The following is a 17,530-nucleotide window of genomic DNA, read 5'->3' on the forward strand; positions in this document are numbered from 1 at the left end:
TAAAATGGCAATTTTGCAGGCAAATTTTCTTCACCATTCTTCTCACACAGACTTGGTCACTGATACTGAGAGCTGCATTAATCACTCTTAATTTTACTTCCCAAGAGTAGCCGCCCTCATGGTGCAATCTACTTAAACAGCTCTTGACCTATTTGTTCCCACCATCTTCCCTGATGTTTGCTGCTGTAACAGCTCACCTGGGACAATATATTCCATTTTCCACAATATCTAATCACCAGACTTCACAGTTGTTACAAGACTACTACAGAGTGGTATGCTTAATAACAAGAAACCCCTCAGTATCTCATACACAGAAAAAGCCAAACCAGGTTATGTTTTAGATTACTTCTGCTGAACCTGACATGAAAGATGTTTAGAAAAAAAGCCATTTCAATACTGTGCAAGAAAGACTTAAATGAAACAGTACCTATAATGTATTATACAAACCACCACAAAGCCTTAGCTTGGTGGCATTATTTTTCTTTCTTTTTTCTTCAAATAACACCAAAGAATGAGAAAAACCTTTGACGTCATTTCTTCCTTTGTATCAATTGCTGTGGTGCAGTGAAGCTGCAGAGATGTACACAAAGGAAGCTGCCCACCAATCCAGTGGTTCAAGCAGTCTCTGCAAAATCATAATCTTCCAGCACTTAGTGACATTAGTTGGTGAGGCACCATCAGAAAATCCATTCTCTTTTAGAGGTATTTATCTAGCTAGCTAGCTTTTAAATAGGTACATGTAACAAAAATTTGATGTGATGTCAAACATTTCATAGTGTTTTAAGATGTAATGAATGTCTTTCATTTCACTTTTATCTTAAAATATAAATCACACCTAAAAACTGCGATGTCCTGATTTTAAAAACCTCAGTGAGATAAAAATATGACCTTGCAAATTACTGGCCACTTCCCTGCATACTTTCTTCTAAACTCTAAAATGTCAAGAAATTTTATTACCAGTAAAGCCATGTGAAAACAAAGATACACTCTCATAATGCGTAACAGCATTATAAATTTTTTCACTTTCCAAAATTTTTCCATTTTAAGTTGAAATCTTCACCCTAATCTGCTCATCCATGTTCTTTCAAACACATTCCTGTGAAATGGGTAACACATTAGTAAGAAACTAAAATTCAGGGAGAAAGTGTCCATCTTAGTAGGTGAGAACACAATTAAAAATACATTGTAATCTAAGTATAAATTACCTGCAGAATCCTGGCTGACTAAATTTGCACACAGTGATCTAGAGATGTTCTTTTAACACATGTACTTTTCAGGTACTTTGGTCAGCTGAGAAAGGTGGGTAATGATGGAGGGGAAAGACAACGTACAGTACAGGCTAAAACTACTTTTTAAATTAACAACATATGAATGAAATTAGTTGGGCAGTAACAGAAGACTTGTGTCCTAGAGGGAATGTGGACAGCATAGGACCTGGTGAGATTTCATTTGTGGCTTGTCACCTCAAAGGATGAGGAAAGCATCCCCCAGAAACTGTGTACCAAAAGACAGAGGTAGGCCTAAGCTTTCTTTTCTCCTACAGAATCTGCTGCTATTGCTACATAAGCTTGACTTAAATAAGCATTAGTAGTAGTAGCAGTATTCTGGCAGGCTTTCCAGTTTTCCTGACAAAAGAAAATGTCCACTTGTAATTGTTTATATTCCAGTAAAAGATGAAAATATTTTCTTTTAAGAAAAAACACTTCTGGCAGCAAGAAGTTGCTTTATTTGACAATTATTAAAGGTTTTAGAACAAAAAAATTTGAAAATTTCCATGAAAGAAAATTTGCAAAACTTTGTGGAAGAACTAGGCAAAACAAAGACATGGGATATTGTAGCTGCATATTTCTAAGTAAGACACCAAGTCATAAGCTATATTAGCATTCAGAAAACAAACTTCTTTCCTATTGCTAGCAACAACTAGGGTGAAACAGTTTTCCTGCTTCACCCTTAAAATACTTCTAGTGTTACTCACAAAAATGCAAACTTATTAAAAAATATTACATGCATAGTATGACAATTGATTTCTAAATAATTGTACTCACAAGACATGAACAACTCTTAATGAAGAATTTGTGCAAATTAGTTTTCACATTTCTCTAACAGAAACAAAAACCCAAAGACTCCTTATGGCAGAAAAAAAAAGGTTTTAAAAGGAAAAAGTTGATGTAATTTAGAAAATATCAGAAAGAATCAGACATCTTTATTCAATATTATAATAATTTATACTGCATTTAATAACATGGAACTTACTTAAACATGATCTTTTCCCAGCTGTGCTTGCACCTCCTGAACACAAATTTCCTCCTCGGTGGACCAGCTCAAGTTCCAAGTTTGTTCTGTAAGAAAAACATAACAGTATTGAATGGAATAACATTATTCAAGCTTCTACAGACACAAATGAATCATGACAAACTCCCAGCATACACTAAATGAAATAATAATGTGAACTAATCTTTAGTGTGAAATACTGCCAAAATACAGCTCAGAACAAAACAAACTTTATTAAGATATTGTTATATATTATTTTAAGTACTGTATTAACACAGTACTATATTGAGTTATGAGAGAAGCATTAAAAATTGTTAATTCTGTGACTTTCTCCTGTATGCACACACAGCATAATAAGGGAACTTATGTGCAAATCTGGAAAGACAATATACAGATTGGCTAACTTTCAGTCAATCACCTACATCTAAAAAGTGTTCTCTCCATTGGCAGAGCTTTTGTTTCACTTCAGACAATCAGAAAGTACAATGGACATGGCATCAACTAAATATGAATACAGTCTAAATTATAATTAAAGCACTGCCCTTTATAGATAAGTGAGTTAATAAAAGCCTTGGAGGTTAATTCTGAATGAAATGCTATTCACTGCAGCTCATTTGTATGAGCCAGTAGTTGTGTCACTGAATCTCTGCATGCCACACTGATGCTTTCTTTCTTAGTATTACTGTAATCTGATACTTAGGCACCAATTGTTTAAGCCAAATTTGATAATTTTGTTTCATTTTGGAATTGGATGTTTCACTGCTGCATTACCTTTTACTCTCAAGATGTGGAGCAAACAATTTATGTTATATTCTCTGAGAGCCTGTTTTAGTAAGTTAACATACATTTTAAAAATTAGAATAAAGGAATATAATTCTATTATTCTATAGTGTTGTTTTGCTAATTCAATCCAAACTGCAAATCTCATTCTAAACATATTTTGTCCTTTAATGAAAAATGAAACAATTTTAGGTTCGATATAATGTGACTGAATCCATATTAAAATCTATTCTAGAATTTTAGGCATATAACATATCCAAGCTAAGACCCTCCCCACATTTAAGAAGAAACTAGAGGATGACTTTTATTCAAAACAAATTATTTTCAAGAATTTCAGCTTCATCAACTTGAAAGAATAATACATTTTGATATGCAGTGTTTGTTAAGATATTTTCCTATGTTTTTAAAATAGCAACATTTCTGAATATTCCTATCCCTAAGTTTGCAGCTTATGCCATCCATTTCTGAAGGAATGCTTTAATCCTCTCTACTCAAAAAAGGCAATTTAACATTGATAATGTGCCTGCTCAGAGCTCCATCTGGTTGCTGCTGATAAGGGCATCTGTGTGACAGGGGAATTTTCCACTCTTCAGGCGATTTGCAGTGCTCACTGAACTTCTGAAAATCTACCAGCAAGGAAGCAGGGACAGGGATTTCATATTAGTGGACAGAATAGCAACTGTAGATCAGCATGTGCTAGTTCATCATGGGAATATGAAGGAAATCAGTATGTTTTATTTCTACGAACATTCTGATAACTAATTTGTAGAACAAAATCAATGACAGTCTTCCATTAAGACTAAGATAATTAAGATTTAAATCAAAAAGACTACCTGAATGTTTAAGAATAATTTTCTAGATCTACAATTTTAAATTTCCCTTTCACCAAGGCATATGTGCCATTTCACAAAAAAATCCTCAGAGACAATTCTGAAAAATATCTCTTGCTGGTACATATAAGGTGTCATATAGTACTTTTTACTATGAGGAATGTAAGGAAAGTTATTTCTGTAATCACATACTCTGTTCACATACACAATACTAACTCTCACCTCCCACACTTCTTCACTGTCCCCAGCTCCTCAAAAGCAGCACCTTATAGCTCAGTTTTCTTGGAAATATAAGTATTAACCTTTTCCTTCAATATGTCTCTTTGGAAATATATCTGTAACTTGGCATAAAAATGTAGAGTAGAGAAAGCATCTTCTGTGAAAATGAACAATTATCTTTCAGAAAATATCCTACATCTGGTACAGACCTAAAGCATTTTTGAAGGAGACCCTCCCTAATTTGAGCTCCTTTCTGCCTTGAGGATCTGTGTACCCTCTGCCCTTTATGGAAGAAAAGTAATGAAGAAAAACTGAGGGTATCTGATAGAAGCATGGAACACAGAGTGGTCTCTGAAAGAATCCTTTGCTATCTCAGAATCCTCAACATAAAGGAAAGAGAACGAGAAAGAAAATCTATATGAGTGTCTTTTTTTCCTATCTAGAAATCTCAGCGTCATTCATTGGAGGAAAACATTTTGTAGAACACTGCCTTTATCCTCCTCACTCACAGAAAAAAACCCTGAGAAAATGGATTTTGCTCAGCTGTCCTGACTCCTGATTAAAACCAGACCTACTTCATCCCTTCTTGGGTGCTTTTGTTAAAGGAACGTATTGGGTGGGAAGGGTGATTTCATATTTCTGGGAATTCAAACCAGGACAGAGTAGAGGAAAGTAAAAATGCAATGTCCTTTCCAAAGAGGGAATACATTTAGATGGACTTGCTCTTCCTATTGGGACAGAAGAAGCACACCAAGCACTATCATTTTTCTCACTTCAAGTTACAAACACAACACATACAAGGAAAAACCCCAGATACTGAGACACAGACTCAGAAGGAAAGAACACATGGCTCTTACATTAGTCTATACATAGCTGACAGAAAAACCAAAAGGTTTGTTTGCACAGTCAACAAAAGCATGAAACCTACTGCCGTGCAATACATAAACAGTCCTCCAAGATATCACTACAAATGATAGTCTTCAATGCTTTGAATGTGGAACTATTAAAATTAAAACTAGGCACACCTACACTCATCTCATAAATGTCAGCAAAGACAAGGAGGAATGCATGAAAAGTGTACAAATATAACAAGATATGACTCTTGGAAAAGCAGGAGGTAGCCAAGGAACTGCTGTTCCAGCTGTGCATGCAAATCAGGATGCCAAGACCCAGAATGCCTCTTTTGCTAGGAGAACAGACAGCAGCTAGAAACAAGGTTGTAGAGATTTCTTTTGTAATTTTTTTCTCTGATACGGGTGACATATACCTGGGTAAGTAAAAAATGAAGAAAAGTAATTTCCTTTTATCCTGAAGGAGAAATAACCTGCAGCAACTGGCTACATATTGTTTCACCTTCCCATTCCAGCATGCAGTAATCCACTGCAAAGCTGGCATTCAGCTGTAAACTAGCATCTTTTAGGACAGGAGATGATGTCATTTTCTGATTGAAAATGGAACATGACTTATGAGATGATTAAGAGTGTTTAATTCACATGGAAATACATGGAGTTAATAAAAATCTCATTGTATTCAAATGCTCATCTAAACAAGAGTTAAATACGAGGAAAAACTGTGAAACTGCTGTAGATGGTCTGACAAAAACCAATTAAATGCTTCAGAACACCTACAACTAGAAATGCTCAAAGGTTACTCGTTGGTAAGGAACACAAAGGTATCATTATCTCACGAAAAACTCTGGATGGAAATAAGGAAGAAACAGGTTGAACGACAGGAATAATTTACAGAAAGCAAAATTACTTCAGTATGTAATTTTAATTGTGGCTAGTCTATTGTTTGATTGCTTGAAATTAAACATGTAATAAAATCATACAAAGCAAACTCTTCCAGTTTGGAAGATGATGTACAGATTAATTTCCATAAATATAAACTGTAAAGTTGTATTATAATGTCTATTTAAAAGTTTAAATTTTTTTAACCCTATAGTTTTTATGCAATTATCAAGTAGTAGAAGCATGTAAATCTGGATTTCTGCACTGAAAACCAAGACAAGTTAACCACCTTGAAGCTAATCTGCCAGATTCCCTCATAAGTGATCTTATGAGTTATAGTAACAATACAGTAGGCTGGATCCAACAGCTGAAATTCCTCAAACATGGATAAATGGAAAATCGGTGACACAAGTCTAACCCTAACAGGAAGAGGTCACAAGGAGTACAAGTGACATATCCTAATCTTAGTGGTTAACCATGATTTCTTTCTCCAGCAGGGCAAGCAGCAATGAAATGCTATTCTGGTTTGAGGTATTTTTAACTCTTTGAATGAAAACAAATCTTGAGCTCTGCGTGTAAATATAAAAGTAATACATAGATACATTGCAAATATGTTTACCTAGCATTTTAGAAGTTATATAACATTGCACCCAGAAATGTATTTGAACACCATTTTTGTATCTTAAATAGCATGTCAAGTTATGTTTATAAGTAGTCATACTTTGATATGTGAAATATTAGCTTTGAGTCCTTTGTATTTTTAGAAGGGTATTTAATTGTTTTGATCAAACACGTAATTGCTAAAAATCCCAACATTACTTATCCCTGTCTAGCATACAGCATTTAAAAATATAGAATAATCCTTTAACTTGCTATGTATAGAATTTCATAGCTCTTCTGTATCAGTTAAAATACTCTGAAAGAATACAGATAGTATTTCTTTTAATAGAATAATACAGTAATACGAGTTGGAGAATTCTAGAGCTATTAGATGGTCTAACCTCCTGTGAAAAGTGGAACCTTAGTGAGTCCTGCTGAGCCAAGCCTTGAATATTTCCACTGCTTATATAGTAAAGGTGCTCAGCAATGAGAGTTTATGAAACTGCAATAAAAAAATGCTACTCAGTGGCATCACTTCTATGCCTCCAGTTTCTCTGCAGTCAGCACCTTCCTCTGCAGGCCTCACTAAGTCAGAGTTTAGAAAATTATTTGCTTAGTGAGTACATCAAGTTCTTATGGGAAAACCTGGTATTACAGTAACTCTGAATAGATTAACCATTCAGACTACCTTAACATTAATGGTATAGAAGGAGGGGCTGATTTTCTTGGAGAGCGTATGTGACACTGCCAGCTCTAAAACTACAATCAAACATCACCAAAAAATACTGCTGGTTTTAACAGCTTTTTAGAAGTCTAAAGACTATATGAAGAGAAGTTCTTGGTTGCTGATGTAATAAAAAAGCTCCTTCTGTGATCTTCTTTTAAGTAAATAAAACTAATGTGTGGCAGAGAGATAAAAAACACCTTGTGATTTAAAAAACTAGCAATATGGCAGTGATACAGAAGAAATCTCATTCTGTAGAAGACAGATAAAGTAATTTGACAATTTGGGAAAAGAAAGCAAAACATGAAATGCAACATAAAATTCTGATTTATGGGAAGCAAAACCTTGAATTAAGAAAAAAACTAAATAAGCATATGACAATGTTATCTGGGTTTTGTGCCACTGCTACACATAGGAAAAATGAACTGAGAGGCACATGTTTTCATCTTGCATAATGCCTGTATATGAAAATCAGAAAATGTAACCTTGATGTACCGAGTATGCAAAAAGTCCTTTTTGGAGAGGATGAAATATTTTTAAATGCTTTTTTTTAAAAAATGAAGAAAGCTATCTAGTGACTAATACCATTACTGAGAAATACAAAAGAAAAAATATAAAAAGAAAAACATACCCACCTGGCTACAGAATACATAAACAGGAAATCATTGTCAGGTGATCCAGGAGTCTTACTATAATCTGTATACTTCTTCTGTGTGGTACTTTTTATATCTTTCATTACAGATTCCATTTCTTTACTGAGGTTGGTTTCAGACTATGACAAAGACACAAATGAAGATTAGTTAATTTTACCTGAAGAAATGCAGTAGCTGATTGTAAAGCACAGCACTTTCATATTTGTAAAACACATTTGCAGGTTATGAAAAAATATGCATTAAAAGTCAGTATTCTGTCTCACGGAAGTGTCAAGATATTTTGGAAAGTTATTCTGATTTGTTCTGAACATGAAAACATAACTGGTTTGTCCATCTCCTAAGTTTAAGAATCTCAGTGCTTGTGCTATTTTAAATTATATTTGCACTGCACAGGTACACAGGAACACAAAGCATCTCCATCGAGACTTGAAGGTAACAAAATCTAATATCATTTATTCTGTCATTCAGAGAACCTCATGAAGCTTTGTAACACATGAGCTTCTGTAAATGGCTCTTTCTGTAAAATGAATAGTCCATACCTTACAAAGTTCTTAAGAGATATTGTTTAAATAGCTTCTAGTTACAAGACTATTGCTGTTTTTTCATTGCATGGAAATTATAAATATATTTCATATTACATGACTCCATTCTATGTAAATTACTATGGAGAAAACTGAAATTGTACTCAATAAAAAATTATATTAATCACATTTTGTCACAGCTTTCAACTATTTATTTTTAGTAGGTAATGCAGTAAATGCTTTAAGCTTCTTGATAAGAAAACAATAGTATTTTGCCTTCAATATCAGAAGAAAACGAACTTTCCACGGTTGCCAGGATTCTAAGAGATCACAAATGCAATATAATGTAAAAACTGAAACGTAGAGGCAAATTAACAAGGATCTTTCTGCCTTACACTGATGCTTACTGGGAAAGTTCCCAGCTGTTCTTGAAGGTCTTCCACCTCTTGCACAAGATCTTGCATACACTTGTTACTGTGACTTTGCCAAATGCTTCTTTCCGTGTTGTTTCCAGGATAACAAGGAAGAACGCTGTTGGCAAACTGCCTACACAGGGGACAGGTAAATTCTCCTTTATCCACTGAAAAACCCTGGAGGACTTGGTCATTCTAAAAGAAAATAAAGAAGATGGAGCTGAAATTTGTGAACGATTATTGTTTTTTTAGCTTGATATTTCAGATGTATAGCTGAAAAAACGAAGTCAAACACCTAAAACTGTAAAGAATGAATAATTAGAATAGTTATCCATTATACTGACAAAGGTCTTAGCTACTAGAGACTGTCTTACAATCCTCCAACTCAATTCATTTTCCTGATTTTTAAGCACTCTCCATTGTCAACAATATCCCCATAATAACGTAGAAAGACTTCAGTGGAGTATTTCCAACATTTCATGTGTGTTGCGTCTTTCTCACAATACCCATAAAGTTGTAGACTCCAAGTACAGGCTGAAAAAGCCTAATCAAGTAGTCACTGGCAGGCAGTGTGAGAAGAACCCTGATTATTTCTTTTTATCACATGAAGGATGAAAGAATGGGCACAGAAGTGCATATTTGGAAAGTGAGGACATGTCCTCAGTACTCCTGTTAAGTGGCAAGAAACCTTGATTCAGCTTCATGAGTTGCCTCCATGATTTCCCATGTTGATAGCTAACTGTATTATGTATAAATAAATGTTTTATCCAGATGAACACAGGTCTATATAAATTATTTCAGTCCTAAAAATGGTAGTAAATAGTCAAAATTATTATGCACTCATCTACATACTTGTTAAACATGCTAGGGTCACTTAAAGAAGTTCACTTAAATAATCTAGAATCTTCATATACAATTACATGGAGTAACAGTTTGTTTCAAGTTTAATAGAGAATCCACCAGAAAAATGACTTCAGAATTTATATGATGCAAAAAATCACTTTTCCAAAATTCTATAAAGTGAGACTCTACCACCAAAGTCCAGATTTTGCTGCTATATTACTTTATGTGATTTTTATGTTATTTTTTATTTATCTTGATGACACAATTACTGCTGCAAGCAAATTTAAATTTAAATGGAAAAGAATTCATCATGGGATCCAAGAAAGGTTGCACACCTTCTAGTTTCTTTAGAGGTTAAGTTTCAAACAGTAGAAGCAATACTGATACTGAAAATACAAGAAATTGCTCCTTTTTTCTCAAAATGAAAAGAAATAAACAAAAATTACAAAAAAAAAAAATACTAAACCAGAAAAACAAACTAACAAAAACCACAAACACCCTCCTCCACCAACCATCCCTCTCCCCCAAAAAAACAAAACCCCACCAAAAGACCCACCCGACCCAAAACCTGAAGAAATATCCTGTAAAATAATCTTGAGCAAAAATGCTGCTTCATATGAAACATGAAGTCATCACTTAGTCTTTATTTTTTTGGGCTGGTTAATTTTGCAGAAGATTTTTTCTGATATATCAGAATAACAGAAAACAAAGTACTTTTGTTAGCAATGTCAAGATGCAATAAGAGATTAAGTTATTAATTTCTCAAAACATAATGAAACTATTTTGTACAGTCATACAAAACGTTGGATTGATCTGATTTGAACAGCATAAATCCCATTCATTTCAGTAAAAGCAGTTCAGATCCAAATAAACAAATATGATCTTCAGTTTTACTTACCCTTAAGGATTCCATGTAAGATTTGTGACAATCTATGTGTAAAGTGTGACCACAAGTTTGTACATAAACACCTCCTTCCCAGCCTATTGACACTGCTTGTAGGCAGGAACTCTAAATCAAAGCAACAACAGTAAGCAAAAACAACAATTATATATAAAGCGATTAAAGTATTTATTAAAACTTCAAGATTTACAAGATAGATAGATTTCTATTTGCATGCTACCTAATTAAAGATATCCTGGGAAAATAAAGAAAAAAAATTATAAGAAGTGTTTACTTATGCTGACATGGCAGCTATTATGCAATTCTTTCCAATAGTCAAACTTCTGCAGTTCTTGTCACTTAAGTTAACAACTTCTTTAAGGAATTTCTTGTATTACTGCATGAAGGTGGGTCTAACTTCAACAGCTTTCCAACAGCAGAAGTTATCCCATTTACAAGGGCAATATACTGTTGCAACACATTTCATTCAGTTTTGTAGATAACCAAAATAACAATACCATAGTTATAGAATTAAACCACAATCTGTTATTAAAATTCAATGTAAACACTTAGGGGTTTTAATGAGTTGTTGAACAGCATCATATATTACTCATCATAATTGGAAAAGAGAACAAATACTTGTTTAGGGAACTTAGTTGTATAGTAACTTTGTTTTGAAAACACTGACCTTATTGGATGACTGCACTTACAGCCCACAAGTCCAAAACAGTTACCCCACTGGTATTTTTTCCCAGAAAATAATGAACTGAAGAAACAATCACCTCTGGCAAATTTATAAAGAATTCTAGAAAATTCTCTAGCAGAATATCAAGCTATAGTCAGTCTAAGAATTAAATTTCCATTTCTCAAAAATTTCATACACAGACTGAAATGTACATTCTGGTTATACATTTAAAGAACAGAGAAAGATTTATGGCTACCAGAATTGGAAAATACTTTTTAGTGTGGACTGACCCTAAAACAGTCTTAATGTATGGTGCAAAATCAGAGTACCATTAATAACTCTGATACTTGCATTTTCTAAGGGTGTCCAAGTTTTTTTTTTTTTTTTTTTTTTTCTTAATAAGAAATACTTTCTCCTGCTGGTTGCTGCATGATTTAGTAGACTGCAGTATTTATAAGGTTATATGATATACCTGGCTAAGCCCCACAGGACCAATATTTCATTCAGAAAAAACATTTATTTACTGCATATATCTAATGAGGCTACTGAGTAGCAGCTGCAAAAAGAAAAAAAAACAATAAAAACCCCAAAAAATCTCCCCCCTCCAAAAAAAAAACCCCACAACAACAACAAAAACACAAACAAAAACCAAAACAACCTCAAAGTGTTAGCCAGAAAGGCTTTATTCTATTATTCCTGAGCTCAGAAATAAAGCAGAGTCCAAAGCAAGCCATAGGCTTGGGGTGGAGCACACCTAACACAAGCTATTGGTTGCAGAGTACTGTGTGATTCTGGAAAGAGTCCTGCCAATTCAGTATATGAAATTTTATCTCCTAATCTTTAGTCATAGCTCTCCATATTAAAAGTAATCACTTTCAATGGTTTTTCCTTTAATGGATGAGAACTCTATTCCCTGACAGCAAACATCAAATCCCAGCTAAGCAAGATGGAAACCCTATGGAAAGAAGTTACCTGTTTTGCCTAATTTCTATGCAGCACGTAGCTTTTCAATGGCATTTTTGTTGATTTTTTTTTCTTCTAGCAGATAAGCTAGATCATATTTCATAATTTCAAATTTTTACATCTAAGTGAAATTATTCACTTGCCTCCCAAAATCTATTAGAGGAAGGACACTTGTTGGGGAGGACACAGTTGATAAACAAAAGGACTTATTGCTTAGCTCAGCTGAACAAGACACTCAAGAAACTAGCAGATGTTTCCATTTGTATGTCCAAAGCAATTTAAGGATTAGTTCTTTCAAGCAGAGACTTTTTTTTTAGCACAGTAGTGACCTGAAAACAAAAATAGCTAATTCAACTGATGTTTGAATCAGGACTGGAATTTTTGAGGGTAGGATGCTCATTGCATTACAGTGCATGTTAGACTAATCTGTTTGTAGTGTTACTGCACAGAAAGGGAAATACATGCTTTAGTAAGATAAAGGTTTTGGTAAATTTTGCTTGGAACTCCTTCCACTTTGTAGTATGCAATAATGTAAAAATAAAGCTCCACTTCAGCACTACTTCAATGCTTTTTATCACTTCAGCAGGAAAAAAAAAAACCTAATTAATTATCTGATACACTAAACCAGTATCATCAATGTCAAAATAAGACAAGCTCGTCCACAAATTCTTTCTTAGCTAAAAAACAGTTTGTTAAAAAATAATTTTTTGCTTAGGTCTTTCAGAGTTTCACTTTCTAGCAAGGAAATGCATTATATTCTCCTTAGAATAAGATGCTTTCTGAAAAGATTGACCAATTTTTAGGACTGTGTCAAAACAATTATGAATTTTACTCTACATTAATCTACATAAGCAAGCTTGGCTTCAGTTGGCAAATTTTAATTATCTGTGGATGTCATTATGAAAAAGCTAGCAACTGTGTTAGAATAAAAATTGCCTACTTTTCCACTTTAAAGACAATCTTTAAGCTTCTAAAGGCTCATTATTTATTTAGATACACTGGAAAGCTGGCATCTCACCTAGGACTACAGAGAACTGGTGTTTGGTTAGACAGTGAACCCAAATTTCAATGGTGTAGTCACACTGGATTGTGAAATACCTTATTCTAGAGAGTACTGTGTGGATGTTTAATGACTGTGTAGCCTGTAGATATACTAGATGCCTATTGCCAAAAATATAATGGCAGAAAGCCAGAAACTATTTAAAAATAAGGACCCTATCAAATGTAAACACTTCAGAATGACTGCAACATGAAAAAGCATTTGCTAAATGTAGAAATGAAACTAGGAGAACTTTAAGTTGGAATTTCATTTCTCTTTTTACATATAAATTGTTCTTAAGTGCTGGTCTAGTTCACATGAAATCCTTACATCTTTGAAGTAGCGCTGCAGCGTTGTGAGCCTCACGTCGTGCAGTGCCGCACAGGTATCCCAGGGATAGATCTGCTCCTCTTCCGTTGTCGGGAGTCTCCTCGGCTCCGTGCTGTTGCGGCACTGCCCCAACACTGCAAGAAGAGCAGCAGCAACACACAGTGCCATGGGTAACAACAGGCTAAACAACTAAGAAAACAATCAGGCAATATTGATTTGTAACTATAATGTGCTTTGTTGATGCTAAAAAGTAAAAACTTACTAAAGAATCTACATACTGAAAGTTTTTCTTTTGCACTTGTACATAATATACGTACAAACACCTATATCCACTAACATTTGTACTGACATTCAGACACACTGATGGCTGTTTAATTTTCTTTTCCTTCCAGTACTGATTTTCCTGCAGGTCTGTAATGCACTGCTGCATTTGCAAAAGCTAATAGAAAGTAGGAGAGAATTAAACAGTTTGTTCTTTCCCCAAACTTTTAAAAAGTTCCTTATGTGTCTCATAGAGGACCATCCACAAAAAAAATAGGAAACCTGGTGATTCCAGACTTCACGAGACACAACAGGATTTATGCACACATGCTAAAAGCTGCAGAAACACTGCTTTTCCTACAAGCCACACATTCATACCTGAGGATGCCTGTAATAGTACAACTAGCCCTGTAGGTCTGTCTTCAGTAGAAGGGCCACTTTGTCCACAAATAACACAGTCATATATTGCCTCAGAAACGTGCTGTTCGGATGTAGCTACCTCCATGGCAATGTCAGCATCTGGCGATTCTAAAGACAAATAAGAAAATTTATATTAAACAGAACTAAAGAAATCCAAATGAGGATTTCCATCTGAGGATGTTCAATCCATCTGCATTGAGGTCGTGATGAAAAAACTACAAAATAATTTCTCTAGTTTATCTGCAACTGAAATATTGTCAGTTGCTTGAAATGAACCTTTCTGCTTTCAAGAAAGACACCTACAAAATGCAGTATATGTTTTTTCCATAGGCAAAATTACTCCCTGTGGAATTAAATGTTTCATTTGAGTTTTGTATTAAACTTATCTCTTAAAAACTTCTATAAAACAGAGATCTAACTTCTATCTCATTAGATATTATATTGAAAACTTTGGACATAGAGAGATGAAGGGCAACAATATGACTCTCTAGTAAAACCAGATTTGCTCATAGCTGACTGAAACAACCATTTGAAGGAAAAATGACTATCTGTTTTCTTCATGGTCCACATTGCTCCTTCCTACGTGCACAGAAATGTTCAAGTCTAAGGCCCAGCTCTGAAGTATCAAAGCTACTGCACTTCACATAGCTTCGATCACATGACAGTTGGGGGTGCTGATTTCAGGGCAAGCCATTTTATGTTAAGTTACAATCAAAGTTAAGAATTCTTTATTGATTTGAAAGAAAAGCACCTTAGGACTAAATGATCCATTCCTGGCTGCTCAGAAACACATACAGTCAGCCTCTTGACCTAGAATATGTGGGTTCTTTGCATTTCTCCTAGAACAAAATTTTTCTGAAGGAAAACACTTCCTCCCTAACTTCAGCCATACCCTTTATCTCTCTGATTTAGTAGGTGAAGGTACTGAATAGAGAATCCAAAAACCTTGAGTACAGCAACAGTCCTCATGCAGAATTGTTTTTAGGAGAACTGCTGTCTCCTGTAAGTTTACTACAGGTTTGGCACAGGAGGCTGCTGCCATAAAGAGAGGCGTGTTGGGTGCCAGGCAGGGTATTTCTTCGCTATAAAAAGCTCCATGCAATGCTCTTGCTCACAAGGCTGAATCAAAATTACACTGTTCTAGTAAGTACTGATTTCCTAGTCAGTTACTGAGGGTCATATGAAAATGAGCCCTGATCTTCACTGACATGCAGTTGTTAATATTGTACACATGTCTATCACCATCTAGTGGCAGCCAGATGTACAATGAAATAAAAAGCACAATGCATCAACTGCAAATGTCCAAAACATCCAGGAAATTTAGAAGCAAATGGTAGCAGAGAAGACAGCATAAAATAGCATTAAAATGCTATTTTTTATATTTAACATCACCTCATAATTGTGTAATGCACGATCATGTACAGCTATGTATCAAATGCAAGAAATGACAAGGACTAGAGTTTCAGCTTTCTTTTCGCTCTTTTTCTAAAATATTGTCAATACAGCAGAAAATATGCAACTATTCAATATTTTTCAGAAGCATAGAAAGAGAATACAATGTATCAATCTGATTTAGAGCAATTCAATGGAAATCATCAAAATCTGTCAATATTTAATTTACAAAATACCATTAATTCATCACAAATTGCCTATTTTTTAACTTGAAGGGAAAAAACCCCAGAACTTAGGATTTAAAAGGTGTTTAAAATCAGTTCAATATATGCAATTTATACTTTTATTGCCTATGGGGAACAGGCACATAAAAATCAGGCTAATTTAATTTTAGAACTCAATGATTAAGTGCATGCTTCCTTCACAACTACTTAGATGTGGATGTAGCTAGCCTACTCTGGCAAAAAAATAAACTTTCAAGGAGAGTAAGCTACTAGCACTAAGGAAGACTTCCTAATTAAGTAATTTGCACCTGAGCTAGTAAAAGAAAACAAAGGGATATTGGCAAGAAATTAAAATCTCAAATAAGAAGGCATATCAGAAAAACTCTAACCAAACAAAACCCCTCACTTCTTTTGAATGGACTCTGATAAACATCAATTACTCACTTAAACTAGCTCCAAAGATTTAACCTAATTGATTTCACAGACTTGTCCTAATGATGGCAAGGTGTAAAGGAGCCAATGAAAATTACAAGATTAGACACATGGTACTGCTATCAGATCACCAAGTTTCTGTCAGGAGATTTATCTTTTGTTGTAATATACCTCATCCCCTTTCAGTGGGTTCTGGAATTTTCTTTGTCCTTAGGAATTATTTCACAAATCTGAATAAATACGAACCTTAAAACACGTAAGGAGAATGGCCAAATTTAAACTGTGACAGAGATCCAGGGATGAGCCAAACCCTGTAGTTCCCAAGAGTTTCTTAAAAGTTAATTATTTAGCTCTTTGTTTAGTTTTGTACCAATAGAAGTAGAGACACAAAAACCTAGCACTTCCTACCTCCTAACAAATCACTGATCAATCTGCTAAAAACTAGCACATTGATGTACTGCAGAATGCATTGCTAACTGAATTTAATTTCATTTCTATTCTCCAGAGCTAAGGATGCATTCCGTTATTTCCTCTACCTAGCCAAACCCCCAAACCAAAAGGGCTTTGTAAACACAGTCAATATAGTTCACAATCTCCACTGACTGTAGTCAACATTTGTCCTGCTGCACACATTGTGTCAAAGAGGCCCCTTGGTATCAAAGCAACCATTAGTATGCTAATATACTTTGCCCTGACCCAGCATATACATTCTCAAGAGATCAGTACCTAATTTATTTTTCTATCTGGGTTCAGAAGATTGAGTGTTAGGAAATATATGTCACCTTGCATTAAGACTCTGCGCTTCTTTTAAGTCTAACTAAGGAATGTTTCATGAAGGACAAAATGGCATCCTGCTAAGACACACGCTGTAAGAAAGACATAAAAGATCATCTGCATACTTATCAGGATGCATTAAAAAAGTTTAAAAATCACACCAGCCACTTCAGAGATGTGAAAACTATTGAAGAAATTACTCTTAGCATTTATAATGAACAACTTAACCAATTTACAAATCTTCAGTACAATAAGTAGTTCAGCAGCCTGCCTGAATAGATCATATTTTGTTTTTATAACATTCAGACAGATTTTTACAAGTATAACTGTAATTTGTTAAAGGCTACTATTAACCTAGTACTGAATGGTTTAGTTTTGTTCTTATCAAGTCCCTTCTGAAGGTTATGAAGTTTCAAAAATCTCCTGCACAGAGTCTGCACAGAATCTCCTGCACATCACAAGGTAACCATGGTCTCACCCTGGGGCAGTGTTTGCAAAGAGCTCAGAGGAGCTGTAACCAGGAGCTATAACCAGGAGCAGGAAGAC

The 17,530-nt window shown here is 34.6% G+C and overlaps 1 protein-coding gene across 1 annotated transcript in view; it reads right to left on the reverse strand.

Annotated features, from left to right (window-relative positions):
- Positions 1-17,530, reverse strand: part of UBR3 (ubiquitin protein ligase E3 component n-recognin 3) — a 102,399-nt gene that overhangs the window by 30,617 nt on the left and 54,252 nt on the right. The window contains exons 25-30 of the mRNA XM_053947540.1: positions 14,121-14,270; positions 13,482-13,615; positions 10,483-10,593; positions 8,736-8,936; positions 7,790-7,926; positions 2,254-2,339 (exon numbers count right to left, since the gene is read on the reverse strand). Of these exons, the coding sequence (XP_053803515.1) occupies positions 2,254-2,339; positions 7,790-7,926; positions 8,736-8,936; positions 10,483-10,593; positions 13,482-13,615; positions 14,121-14,270 (819 nt within the window). The remainder of the gene's footprint in view (positions 1-2,253; positions 2,340-7,789; positions 7,927-8,735; positions 8,937-10,482; positions 10,594-13,481; positions 13,616-14,120; positions 14,271-17,530) is intronic.

This window comes from Vidua chalybeata, chromosome 7 (assembly GCF_026979565.1).
Source record: "Vidua chalybeata isolate OUT-0048 chromosome 7, bVidCha1 merged haplotype, whole genome shotgun sequence".
NCBI classification, from domain to species: domain Eukaryota; kingdom Metazoa; phylum Chordata; class Aves; order Passeriformes; family Viduidae; genus Vidua; species Vidua chalybeata.